The sequence below is a fragment of the Delphinus delphis genome, chromosome 3 (genome assembly GCF_949987515.2).
Source record: "Delphinus delphis chromosome 3, mDelDel1.2, whole genome shotgun sequence".
NCBI classification, from domain to species: Eukaryota; Metazoa; Chordata; class Mammalia; order Artiodactyla; family Delphinidae; genus Delphinus; species Delphinus delphis.
This window is the reverse complement of record NC_082685.1, coordinates 95183513-95196660: the sequence shown is the minus strand read 5'-3', so window position 1 is coordinate 95196660 and position 13148 is coordinate 95183513. Positions and strand designations below refer to the sequence as shown.

Genomic DNA, 13148 nt, shown 5'->3' with positions numbered 1-13148 from the left:
AGCAAAAGAAAACAGGGAAAATTGATTGAAAGGTATTTGACAAAAGGTTAATAACCTGAACAGATAATGAGCTCTTAAAAAATATGTAAGAATTATACCCAGCAACCAAGTAGAATAGCAGGCAGAGGTCATAAATCAGCAACTCACAAAAGAAGAACCTACAAATAGTCAGTAAACACATCCGAAGCTGCACAGCTTCCTTAATGATCGATGTAATAAATTAAAGGGAAAAATCCATTGGCGTTTTGGCTTTAAGAGGATTGCCAATACACAGTATTAGTGAGGAATATGGCAAGGGATATCAAAAGTTTATGGACCCTTTGACCTAGCAATTTTACTTCTAGGCATTTATTCTGAAGAAATGATGTACGAAGATGCTTGTCAAATTATTGCTGATGGCCAAAAAGTTGGAAACAACCTAATTTCCATCCATCAGGGATTAAATAAACCAACACACAAACATATATTTTAATAAAGTCGTTAAAATGACGTATAGGGATAGTCATCCGTGTAAAATACATCTCCTCAACATATTAAAAAACTCCCTCGTGAAACAGAAAATATAGCATGGCTCCATTTACATAAAATAATGTGTACGTATATCCAGAAAAGAGTCTAAAGGCTATTCCCCTGGAATAGAAGCAGTAGTTATCTCTAGAGGCTATAATGAGGGTACATTTTACTTTTGAAAAAAATCTTTTTGGTAGTATCTGACTTTTTTTACCTCAAAAAAATAATATGAAATCCGAAAGTAAGTTAGTATAATCTATTAACAAATGAAATTTGATTTTAAAATTTAGTATAAAATCTCCCAAAATATCTTATTAAAAACAGAACTAGGGCTTCCCTGGTGGCGCAGTGGTTGGGAGTCCGCCTGCCGATGCAGGGGACGCGGGTTTGTGCCCCGGTCCGGGAGGATCCCACGTGCCGCGGAGAGGCTGGGCCCGTGGGCCATGGCCGCCGGGTCTGCGCATCCGGAGCCTGTGCTCCGTTGCAACGGGAGACGCCACAGCAGTGAGAGGCCCGCGTACCGCAAAACAAAAACAAACAAACAAACAAAAAAAAACACAACTAAAGCAAGGCAGGAGAGGATCCCTAAAAAAGTTTTAACTGAGACAAAAATCTTAATATTTCCTCTAATTGGCTGTATGGGTTGAATTGTGTCCCCTAAAAAGATACATTAAAGTCTTATTACCTAATATCTGTGTAACTTTATATAGAAATAGGGTCTTTACAGATGTAATCAAGTTCAGATGAGGCCATCAGGTTGGGCCCTAATCCAACAGAATCGGTGTCCTTATAAGAAGAGGGAAATTTGGAGAATGGCCATGTGACAGGCAGGCAGAGACTGGACTGATGTAGCTGCAAAGCCAAGGAATGTCAAAGACTGACGGCACCACAAGCTAGCAAGAGGCAAAGAGGGGCTCAGAGACTTAGAGCATAGGCCTCCTGACACCCTGATTTTGGACTTCCAGCCTCCAGAACTGTGAGAGAAAAAACTTCTATCGTTTTATGCCACCCAGTTTACGTGCTTTGTTAAAGCAACCCTTGGAAACTAGTACATAGGCCAAGAGAATTTAAAATATTTACTATATGCCAGAAATCTAATTAAATAAACAAATAGGTATTCCCTCTGATAGAGCTGGAGGAAAGAAAACTGGTTAAAACAGAATGAAAAAGGAGATCCCCCAAAACAGGGAAAAAACTATGAGCCATTTTTATATCTAAAAAGAGATGCAAAACAAAACCAAAGAAAGAATTCAACAATAAGGGAATTTTAAAAGACAATCCACCTGAAGTAATAAATTTCGTGTGGGTAGCACTTGAACCTTTAAAAAAAAAAGAGAGAGAGACGAAAAAATACCTCACTTCCCCTTCCTTGGTTCTGTAGGTGCTTTTATAAAATCCATGGAAACTCTCAGAAAGATTGCCAGCATAGTCAATGACAATGGTGTACGGGAGCCCGACCACCAGGGGCTCAGGAGCCAGGAGTGCGATTTGCTCCTGAGGCGGGTATTCCAGGACTCTCAGCGGCTCTTCAGACTGCCTCTCACCAGCTCCCTTCCTCAGGGCGGCCTTAGATATTTGCAGGTGGTGACTATGCAGGATGATGGTACTGGTGGGCTTGCTGGCTGTGATTTCTATTTCCGTGGTTCCCCCGAAAGTCAGAGTGGTGAGGTTGGCGTGAATCATGAGATCGTAATGAAGTGGGATGATGTGCTCAGGAAGTCGCATTTTATTCCAAGGAAATGGTGCCCTGTTACTAGCCTTTGGAGGTGTTGTTTCACTGCTCTGACACCAGGATGGAGTTGCCACAGTTAAGAGCATCAACAGTGATGAAAGCAGAAGGGACACAGTCACAAGGGGCCGTTTGACAGACAGAGGTATCATCTTGCTTGAACTGCCTAATGGCACAAATGTGTAAAAGAAAAAAAAAAGAGTCACTAAAATATTATCAAGACAGCATAATTTCAGAATGTATCCGTCCAGAATGAACAGATACAGATACAAACTTTCAAAAGTACTAGGTCTTTTCCTGAAAGTAAAATTACCTTCCCTGCGTTAATGATTCATAAGAAGAAAGACGTTTATGGTCAGCAACAATCATTAACACCTACTGTAAAGCATCATCTGGCATTCAAAGTTTAAATTAACTCTTACCAGTCAGGGTTCTCTGTTGAAAGGAAGAACAAGCTCTGGCTGAGGATCCTGAGTAGCTCACTAAATGGGTCACAGGGTTGCCAGGTCACTTGGGAAACCAGGCTCATAAAACAGGCAAAAATGGGCGGCCAGAACCACATCAGAGAAACACCTGATCAGGTGACCACCCCCGACCCACAATGGACCTTAGAAGGAGCCACCCTACTGCCTAGAGATTAGATTCGGACACCCCTGCGGCCACCAGTAGAGTGAGGTCTCCACTGCCCCTGCAACGTTCTGTTGTTTCAGCAGAAGCGAGGTGTCCACACTACCAGGCTGGGAGGTGGAGAGAGCAAGAATCTGGGCTTACAGCTTCCTCAACGGGAGACAGGCCTTGCTTCCCACTAAGCTTACAACGCAGAGAGTTCTTAAAACACAGGAAGTAAAGGAAAGAAACATACATGCTCAGTACTAAGTGTGGGGGGAAAAGCAAGTATTTGTAACAGTAAGCCTTCATAACACTGGCATCTTTGTCAAACTGTCCTGCCAAAACCTGATTTAGTATCTATTTAGCCAGGGAAGACTTTAGAGTGACTTTTCATGATAGTGTGTGACAATCCCCTGGTTTCTCTCTTACACTCTATCCAACAAATAAGTGTTGCATGCCTGCTACCTACAAGGCTGTGTGCTGAGTACCGTGTGGGATATAAGAAGATACAAGACACAAATCCCATAATCAAGGACTTCAAAATCTGGAAGGGCAGAAAACATATATACACAAAGAGTAAAACACAACAAAGCGTGGAGTGCTTTAAAAATAATAATAGGGACTTCCCTGGCAGTCCAGTGGTTAAGACTCCACGTGTCCACTGCAGGGAGCATGGGTTTGATCCCTGGTCAGGGAACTAAGATCCCAGATGCCGCATAGTGTGGCCAAAAAAAAAGGAAGAAGAAGAAAAGAGTGCTGAGGGAGAATGGAATGGTATTTCCAAATGGAGAGAGTGACTTTGGCTGCAGAGTGATGCTGAGATGCCTTTATGCAAGAGCAGCATTGGGAGTGGTCTGGAAGGAGGGGTCGGATTTGGAAGTGAGGGGAGGGCATCAGAGGCACTGCAGGTGGAGCAAGCCAGAGCAGTAGCTACAGCACAAAAGGAGAAAGGACGGGGCTGTTCGGGCAATCCATGTGGACAGAAGCAAACCCCAGGAGAACTTGCTGGAGAATAATTATTCACAAGGCAAGGAGGGGGGTGACTCTAAGGTTACACTCAAAGCACACCAGGAGGCATGATGCAGACCATATTTTGCACTTCATTAAGGCCATGGGACATAAAAGAAATGCGGATTTTGAGGGAGTTGGCAATCCATGCCCAGAGAACCAAGCATACACTTTTCTCTCTCTTAGACAAAGCTGCCTCTCTAATAGCAGTTGGCCAGGAGCGGCTTCTGTCAGGTGAGCTCAGGTTATTGAAATGATGGTAGTACACTGGATTCTTCCTCTATGTTAGTGGGTCTCAACTTTGGCTGCATATTAATGTCATCTAGGAAGCTCTTAAAATAATGACTGGGGCTTCCCTGGTGGCGCAGTGGTTGAGAGTTCACCTGCCAATGCGGGGGACACGGGTTCGTGCCCCGGTCCGGGAGGATCCCACATGCCGCGGAACGGCTGGGCCCGTGAGCTGTGGCCGCTGAGCCTGTGCGTCCGGAGCCTGTGCTCCACAACGGGAGAGGCCACAACAGTGAGAGGCCCGCGTACTGCAAAAAAAACAAAACAAAAAATAATAATAATGACCGATGCCTGGATCCCTAGGTCAGGGCATCATAATTTTTTTTAAACTTCCCCGAAATTCTATTGAAGAGCGAGATTGAGGAACCTCCTAGATAATCCTTGCCAAGCCATGGTCTTATCCCTTGATCTCTATGTGGGGAACACGACTTCAGGGGAATGACTGATGTGCTATCCCCACCCTTCACTCTCCATTCTGCTCCCTTCCGAAGCACACAGCTACAAGTACTGACCTCTCGCTTCCCCACGGAGTAGATCTGCAGGTTAAATAAACAGAAGGGATGCAAGCACCGTAGAGACAGTCAACAATGGAGACACCATAATCCCAGCTCAAAAGGCACCACCCAAATGAGACAGAAAAGAAATGTGAACAGGAAGAACAGGGGTTTCTGTTTTTGTGTTTCTTCGGTTTTGTTGTTGTTGTTGTCTAGGAACCAACTAAAGGATGCTTCCAGCCATGGAGGACTGGAGTGATTTGGAAGAGAAGAATAAAGTTGAAACACCAAAATAGTAAAGAGTTCCTGCCCCTACCTCCTCAGGCAGAATCCCAGGGCAGAATGATGGATCTCCCTTGACGTTGAGGGGCCAGAGGTAAAAAGAACTTGCGTGGTGCTTCCATTTGGAACTTCTGATGACAGTAGCTTAGTGGGTGTGGCCTGCGCCCCAAGATGGCAGAGAGCACAGGGAAGGTGGCAGGTTCAGGCATGCAAGGGCTCTGGGAGTCCTCAAGGGTTCTCCAACAGCCCAAGAAGAGATCTAAAAATTCCAACTGGTTCTGAGCTGACAGCAAGGCCCACGGGCTGCTGAAGGGGTTGGCGGTGGCACCTCACAGCAAAGGCCTTGCAGTGTTGGGTCCAAGAGAGGAGGAAACCAAAGAGATAATGGCTGTGTCTCAGAGAGGATGCAGGGCCAGGAAACCAAAGTGGAACACGTGATATGGACAGCATAAATGTTGGAATTCATACATACATATGTAATTATCGCTATATCCACAATATATATATTAGGTTTACAGTCAGAAAAGAAAATCTGGCTTTGAGTTCTTGCTCTGACACCTACTATGACCTTGGGCAGGTTGTTGAACCCTGGTTCCATTTTCTTCGTGTGTAAAACGAGATAACACCTCTCTCACAGGATTGTTGTGAAAATTAAGTTAAAATATGTTCAGTTACTCATTCCACAGATATGTATTGAGGGTGTATTATGTGCGAGGGTTTTGCGGGGCAGTGCAAGACAGCACAGGTCGCTGACCTCAAAGAGCATATACTGGGGGTGGGGTGACTTTTAACAAGTTTACACAAATACAAACATAGATAGTTACCAACCATGATTTAGCTATGAAGAAAAAAGCAACACACATACTGAAAGAGAGTAACAGGGTGGACTGATGTACACTGGGGGCTCTCTGAGATGTTTAGCTGAGATTTAAAGGACAAATTCATGTCAGCTGAGGAAAGAGGGAGAGTTTTGCCAACAGAGGGAACGGCACACATACTTGCAAGCTCAGGGGCAGTAGAGAGTGCTAGTTATTTATAAAGTCAGTGAAGCTGAAGCCCGGCATGTGGCAGGAAGATGCGCCTGGAGAGGTGGGCAGGGGCCAGACCACCACACTTCTAGGCCTCTTAAGGATTTGGATCCTATCCTAAGGGCAATGAGAAACCACAGGGATTTGAGCTAGGAGATCTAGCTAGGATCCAGTTCACACCTAAAGAAAATCACCCTTGTTGCTGTGTGGAGAGTGGAAGACTGGAAAGAAGTAAGAGTGAAGGCCAAGAGACCACTTAGAAAGTAGTGTAGACAAAATAAGAGAGTGGTTCATACTCGGATGGTGTCAACAGAAAGAATTGGGGGGGGGGGCGGGGTGGAGACAGAGAGATGGATGGATTCAACATCTATATTTAGGATGGATTAGTAGTAGGGAGTGAGGGAAAGGACAGGATGTATCAGGATGGCTCAGATTTCTACAGTGAACTTCTGGGTAGTCACAGGTGCCCTTTATTGAAATGGAGAAGGCCAGAGGTGGAAGAGATTGAAAAGGGAGAAGAGGGAATGAAGGGTTCATTTTTTAATATGTTTAATTTGTGCTGTCTATGAGATATCCAGGGGGATTTATCAAGAAGGCAGTTAAATATACACAGATTGAGGGCACACAGATAAGGGTTTTAAAGGAATTTCCTGTACTTGACTGTACCCCTTTAAAGTTTTCAAAAGTATCTTCCTTTGGCATCTGATCTTACTAAAGCTTCTTTCACAATGTTGTGGATAAAAGTGCAGCAGTAACAGAGTACCTAACTTTACTTCACAGCCAGAAAGAGTTCAAGATACTTTAGGAACCTTACTGCCTTTGGTGATTCTGACTTTTCCCACTTACACAGGAAGTCAGGGGCAACTGGTCCTGGGCTATCTCATACTTCCCTTCATTGGGACACTATGGAATGTGAAATCCATCACCAAGAGGTCATGGACCTTCTTCCAAAATGGTCTGAACGATGAAATTAACAAGCATTGATAACAGCTTGTCACTGCTGGTAAATAATAAAAATGTTTAATCAGTTCAATTTTCTAACGTATTAGAATTTATCTATTTAGGCCCACCTGAAAATGTGCTACATATCAGTACAATTCCAACTCCGTGGAAAAAGAGACAACCCTGGCCAATTTTTTTAAGTTTTGGGTTTTTTTTTTTTTCAGTTGTCGACCACATCCCGAATTGAGAGCAAACACTCTGGGGATTCAGTAGAAAACAGAGCATTTCTTTCTGAACCTGGCCTCACAAAGACCCTCCATGAAAAAGGTAAGGAAGTGTCTGCACGTCTCCTTCCTCATGAAATTAACTTGCAGGCCCACCAGGCGTGTAAGACACCCAGAGGGGGAATTTTCATTTGCTCAAACAGTAGTGTTTTAACTGGATAAACCCAGGCTGAGCCAAAGAGAAGGGAGGACAGACAACTACTAGCAACAAGTACAGGAGACGAAGGGAGAGAACTGATCTTGAGGACACTTAACTCTTGTTCCCAGAACACCCCCGCGCCTGCAAGTAACCAAAGCCACGTACGTTTCTCTGACTATTATCTGCAAGGCGCCCTCCTCGGCCTAACCCCACAATCCACCCACCAGTTCACTTGGCCCTACTCGGCAGTCCGGTGGACGGGGCGGGCAGGAACCCAGCCTCCAGGAGGAGCGCAGAAGGAGGCTCCCACCTGCCGGCCGGGAAGTGGCACAGCCCGGGGAGCGCATGGAGCGGACGCACCAGCCCTGCGCCCTTGTCCATCTCCCAGTGGAAAAGAGGGACAAGGACGCGAGCAGGACTGGGCCCGCGCCAACCCCGCCGCCCTCCCCACGGACATGATCCCCAGCCCCACGACTCCCCCCAGCCCCACTTCGCAGCCCCCTGGTTCTCTTCCTCCCCGCGCCCTGGACCCCAGGCCTCCCCAGCATAGGGGGGATGCCTGGGCCCCGTCCTTCCCCAACCACGCAGCCCCCTCCCCGCGGGGCGCACTGGGGACGGTAGCGCTGTACCTGGGGCTCGGGGACCACACCGCTGCTGCCTGCCTTGGCCGCCCCGGGACCGAAAGTGAAAGTGGAGCCGGAGCTGCACGCAGAAGCGCGGGGTCGAGCCTCGGCAGGCGCAGGGGCGCCCCAGGCCGAGGCGGTAGCTGGGGAAGGGAAAGCCCGGAAGTGGGGACGAGCAGACATCGCTGTTCCCAAAACAGGAGTTCACAAAACAGTGCGGCAGCAAGGGAAGCCGCAGGGTTGCACTGCTGGGGGCCCAGGCGGGGCGGAGCACTCCTTTAGGAATGCAGAACATTTCCCCTGCGTGTGTCTCTGGAGTTTTGGTTTCGTTTGGTTTTTCATTGATTAGCCTTTGGTGCAGCGGAGGTTTGGGGCTTAAGAATTGGGCCGGGGCTCTTAGAGGGCTCTTCGGTGGACCGGAGCTCCCCTCTATCCCAGCCTGAGCCAGCTCAAAGCCCCTTGGACGCAAGGGGTGTCCATCATCTCACCTCCGCAAATGGGCTGAGAGCCCTCGGGCCCGCCTCAGAATAAAACAGGAACCCAGAGCAGTTCTTGGTTTCTGCAAAATGCTGAACTGTCCGGGCTTTCACCGGTAGAGGGGTTCGGCTGGAGACACCGAAGAGGAAGAAAGGGAAACAGAGGCCCGGAACTGCCCCACCAATACCAAGGGGCCCTTGGACCCCAAGGGTTTGCTGCTCCCCACATTAAAAACTCTCCCTCCCTGCTTTTTCAAATCAAATGACCTTTGCTCCCCTTAAAACATTCAGACTGGATGAAATGTCTCAGAAAGCCCATCTTTAAACAGTTCAGGGTAAATGAGGTAACAAGCCAAGAAAACTCAAATATTCACACTCACGAAAGGCTGCCCCGGCCCCTCTGGGATTTTTCCTCACTATACTCGGGCTTTCTCCTCTCACTTCTTTCTCTGCTGCCTTGCCTTTGAGAACCTGGGTTTCCAAGTCGCTAGAACAGTATTTCTCAGCTTTTTCCCCCTCAGTCTTATGCCTCCTTTTGAAAAACATAATATTTTGTTCTGCATATTCTCTCCAGTCAAGGATATTTTGTAACATACAATTAACACCCTGTCCCCAAGCCCAACCAGAGTGGAACCAAGGGAAGATTTTTCACTAAAATTCAACAAGAAACCAACTTTGGGATCAGGTAGTTTCTGCGTTTGAAATCTCTGCATGTTTGCAGGGGTGTCAGTGGACAGCTATAGCCTCCAAGGCCTCTGGGTGTCAGTGAGAGCTTCCTGTCCAGTAAACTCATGCATTTCTTTGTTTTCATATTTATATTTTGGGATATGATGCTTTCCCTTCAGTTTCTAATAAGTTCAGTTTCTTTTAAAAATATTTCTTGACGGTCAGGATGCAAGTGAAGGCACCAAACAGGCTGGAGGCTGCTATAAGTGACAAGTGAGAAGGCAGGAAGAGGGGAATGCCTTTACAGATACCTGGGAAGACAGACGGGAGCCAGACTCGCCCAGACTTTAGACTCATTTACAATGGCCAAGAGTCCCTCTTCAGAGTCCAAGGGCACTACAAATAAAGCAATTAAAGACAGGATTTGGCAGTATTTCCTTGTAGTTTCAAAGCTCTAGCAGGGATCTGTGGGATGCAGGCCTTGGAGTGAGGACTTTAAACTTGAAGGAGTCCCACTTGTAGAGTCTGTGAGATCAAAACTTAGCAGCTACCAAGCTTAGAAATGGTACTAGAGGGAAGCAGACAGAAAGAAAGGGCATCCTGGTTTATGGATTACTTACCAACTGTTAGATACTGTGCTAGATGCTAGTCATGTGCGTTTGTGTGTATATGTATGTATAATTTAATCTTTCAGCAGTCATGTAATGTAGGTATTATGCTTCATAAATGAGAAAAGTAAGAGAGGCTGTCTACTTGCTCGAAGAGAAAATAAGAAGTGAAACCTAAATGTGAGCCCTGGGGGGGTCAGTTTGACTCCAAAGTGCATGTTTTTTCCACTGACTCACACAGCTTCCTCAGCTAGCTGTTACTTACTTCCTCTCCCTCCTCACCTAGCCCCCAACTTCACTTGGCACTTCTAGCTTTGCTCTCTTCCAGGCAGCCTCTAGGAATTTCCCACACTGAAAAACCTTCCTGGAGCCTCCACATTTCCTCCTAGTGGACATTCGCTTACGCTGCTGTAACTAAGACATCAGTAGTTTAAGGACACAAAGCTTTATTTCTCACTCATGGTACACAGCCATTGTCTGTAGGCAGGGTCCTCTGCCCTGCACAGCCCATCGGGGCTCAGTGTGACAGAGGATCGTCATCTTGTAGGTGCCTCCATCTGAAGCTTTTGGCCTTCTTCATACCATGGCAAGGAAGAGGAAGCCCAGAGAATCATGGGCTTTTCCCACCTCAGCGCTGAATAATACGCATCCCTTCCACTCACATTTCATTGCCCAGAACTAGCTACAGGGTCTTCTGCAAATGCAGGGAGAGGTTGGTAAACACTAATACTGTCCTCCACACAGTGTAAGAGGGTCAGTTGGGCCTATGCATTTCAAAAGCTTCTCAGTGTCCTTAGTCTCAGATGGAAGGTGGGAGGAGGAGGGAGTCGACCTCAGGCTTTCGCCATTGTGATGGGTACAACCTTGGCTTATTACTAATCAATTTCTTTTTTTTCAGATTGGATTCCAGATTTTGATCAAGTGGTGTTCAGTTTTGCTTTAAGTAATTGCATCAGTTCTGTCTTCATTAGCTTTTGTCAATTGATGTCAGCATTTGGCTCATTTCTTCTCTTTTGCCGCCAAAGTTGCTGCCATTTTAACTATATCACCACTCTTCTTCTTGATGTAAAATCTTACCCGGAATCATGATGTAGAAAACAGACAAACCAGGGCTGTTCTGACAAACCCACCCATTTAGTCCCTGCCAGCTGTCTCTCAACCCCATTCCCACACCTCCCCCACCCACACACTGTGGGTCCCTGAGGCACCTCCACAGGCGCCTATGGCCCCAGAACTTAATTTTTTTAAACACCACCTTAAAAAAGAAAAAAAAAAAAAAAAAAAAAAGAATAGCAATGTCCTTCATTCTTGATAAAGAGGATGATACTTTTTTTTCCTACATGCCAAACTGCAAGCCAGGCCTACTCAACAAAATCTATACCATTTTATTGAACATCAGAAACAAGGAAGAAGGTATAGATGCCAAGTTAAAAGAAACACTGCTTCAAAGCAGGCCACTGACCCCATAAGAACAAATAAACCTCTGAAACATTGTGGTTTGAAAGCACTTACATATACTCTATCTCATTGGACCCTCAGAGTGCACTTGTGTAGGTGGCTTCTAGTTCCATTTTTCTATAAGGATTTGAGATGGTGAGTGACCTACAAGGCAGGGCCCACCACGTGGAGACAGCTTGCTCTAAAGTGAAGCCAATTCAAAGTAAAGTAGAATTGACAGAGAGAAACAGACAGAGAAAATAACCCCATTGAGGCTGTCAGCCCCAGCTGTCCTGAGCAAGCCCTACCCTTGGACCTTCCAGTCAAGAGAAGCAACGAATTCCTTTCTTGATTCAGCCAGTTTGTCAAGCTTCAGAAAGAGTCCTGAGTCGCCGCTATGACAGAGCACTAGAGAGGGAGTGATGGATGCCAGCTTCTGTAGGAACAATGAGAGTGACCAAAACTGCTGTCAGACTGCCTAGGACTGCTAGGTCCTGAAGAACTTTCTGGGTGACTTGAGGACTGATGACTTGTTTCCCATTTCCCCCCTCCTCAGACATCTATTTGACCTACTCCTGCCACAGAGGGAAACCTGAGCATGCCCCCGGTTCTCACAGCCTGATGGAACCCAAGGACCACACCCCTCTTCTGTCCCTCCTCAGTAAGCAGGAGGTCCCCCTCACTACTCTTCAGCCCACGTTCTATATTCCTATGGCTTTTCCCTTTGCTCATTTCAACTAGGAGGTAAATCACCATAATGCATGTTTTTAAAATTTGCATTTCTTTCATTACTATGAGATTGAACACTACACTGAACATATGTTAATTAGATGTTTTTACTTTTTATTTCCTCTTCCGAGAATTATATGTTTTTGTTTGTTGCCAATTTATCTACTGGAAAATCATTACTTAGTTATATAAAAATTATCTATGACACACAAGAGAAATCCATGAATTCCATTAAAATGTAAAATATCACAATCAGTAAGGCTCTGTTGTTTCAAAGCAATCCCACAAATACATCTAAATGAATCATGCCAATTTCTTTAAAATCCAGACCTATGCCTGCTGTTAAGTTATTTGAGATGTTGGAGCTTGCCAGATATTGTTAATCTGACATTAAAGCAAATCTTGGTTCAGGAAACCTGGTATTTAGGTTTGATGTTGTTTATAGCTCCCTCTGCCACAGCAACTGCACATTCCATCCAAAAGCAGAATACACATTCTTCTCAAGTGCACATGGAACATTTTCCAGGATTGATCACATGCTGGGCCACAAAGTGAGCCTCAGTAAATTTAAGAAAACTGAAATCATATCAAGCGTCTTTTCCAACCACACTATGAGATTAGAAATCAATTACAAGAAAAAAACTGTAAAAAACACAAACACGTGGAAGCTAAACAATATGTTACTAAACAACCAATGGATCAGTGAAGAAATCCAAGAGCAAATCAAAAAGTACCTAGAGACAAATGGAAATGAAAGCACAAGGATCCAAAACCTAAGGGAAGCAGCAAAAGCAGTTCTAAGAGGGAAGTTTATAGCAATACAATCTTACCTCAGGAAACAAGAAAAATATCAAATAAACAACCTAACCTTACACCTAAAGCACCTGGAGAAAGAAGAACAAACAAAACCCAAAGTTAGTAGAAGGAAAGAAATCATAAAGGTCAGAGCAGAAATAAATGAAATAGAGACAAAGAAAACCATAGAAAAGATCAATGAAACTAAAAACTGATTCTTTGAAAAGATAAACAAAATTGATAAACCTTTAGCCAGACACATCAAGAAAAAACAAAAGAAGAGAGGGCTCAAGCAATAAAATTAGAAATGAAAAAGGAGAATTTACAGTGGACACCACAGAAATACGAAGGATCATAAGAGACTACTACAAGCAACTATATGCTAAAATGGAAAACGTAGAAGAAATGGACAAATTCTGAGAAAGGTACAATATCCCAAGTCTGAACCAGGAAGAACTAGAAAATATGAACATACTGATCACAAGTACTGAAATTGAAAGT

At 45.1% G+C, this 13148-nt stretch overlaps 1 protein-coding gene across 2 annotated transcripts in view; it reads right to left on the bottom strand.

Moving 5' to 3' along the window:
* The window catches only part of ERAP1 (endoplasmic reticulum aminopeptidase 1), a 32446-nt gene extending 24322 nt beyond the window's left edge, over positions 1 to 8124 (bottom strand). Inside the window, exons 1-3 of one of the 2 annotated variants that reach the window (XM_060009117.1) lie at positions 7943 to 8123; positions 4240 to 4392; positions 1865 to 2405 (exon numbers count right to left, since the gene is read on the bottom strand). In XM_060009117.1, coding sequence (XP_059865100.1) covers positions 1865 to 2405; positions 4240 to 4291 — 593 coding nt within the window. In that variant the 5' untranslated portion in view covers positions 4292 to 4392; positions 7943 to 8123. Of the gene's footprint in view, positions 1 to 1864; positions 2406 to 4239; positions 4393 to 7942 lie in introns of both variants that reach the window. The other variant, XM_060009118.1, reaches the window with a different exon arrangement.
* Positions 8125 to 13148: the final 5024 nt, after the last annotated feature.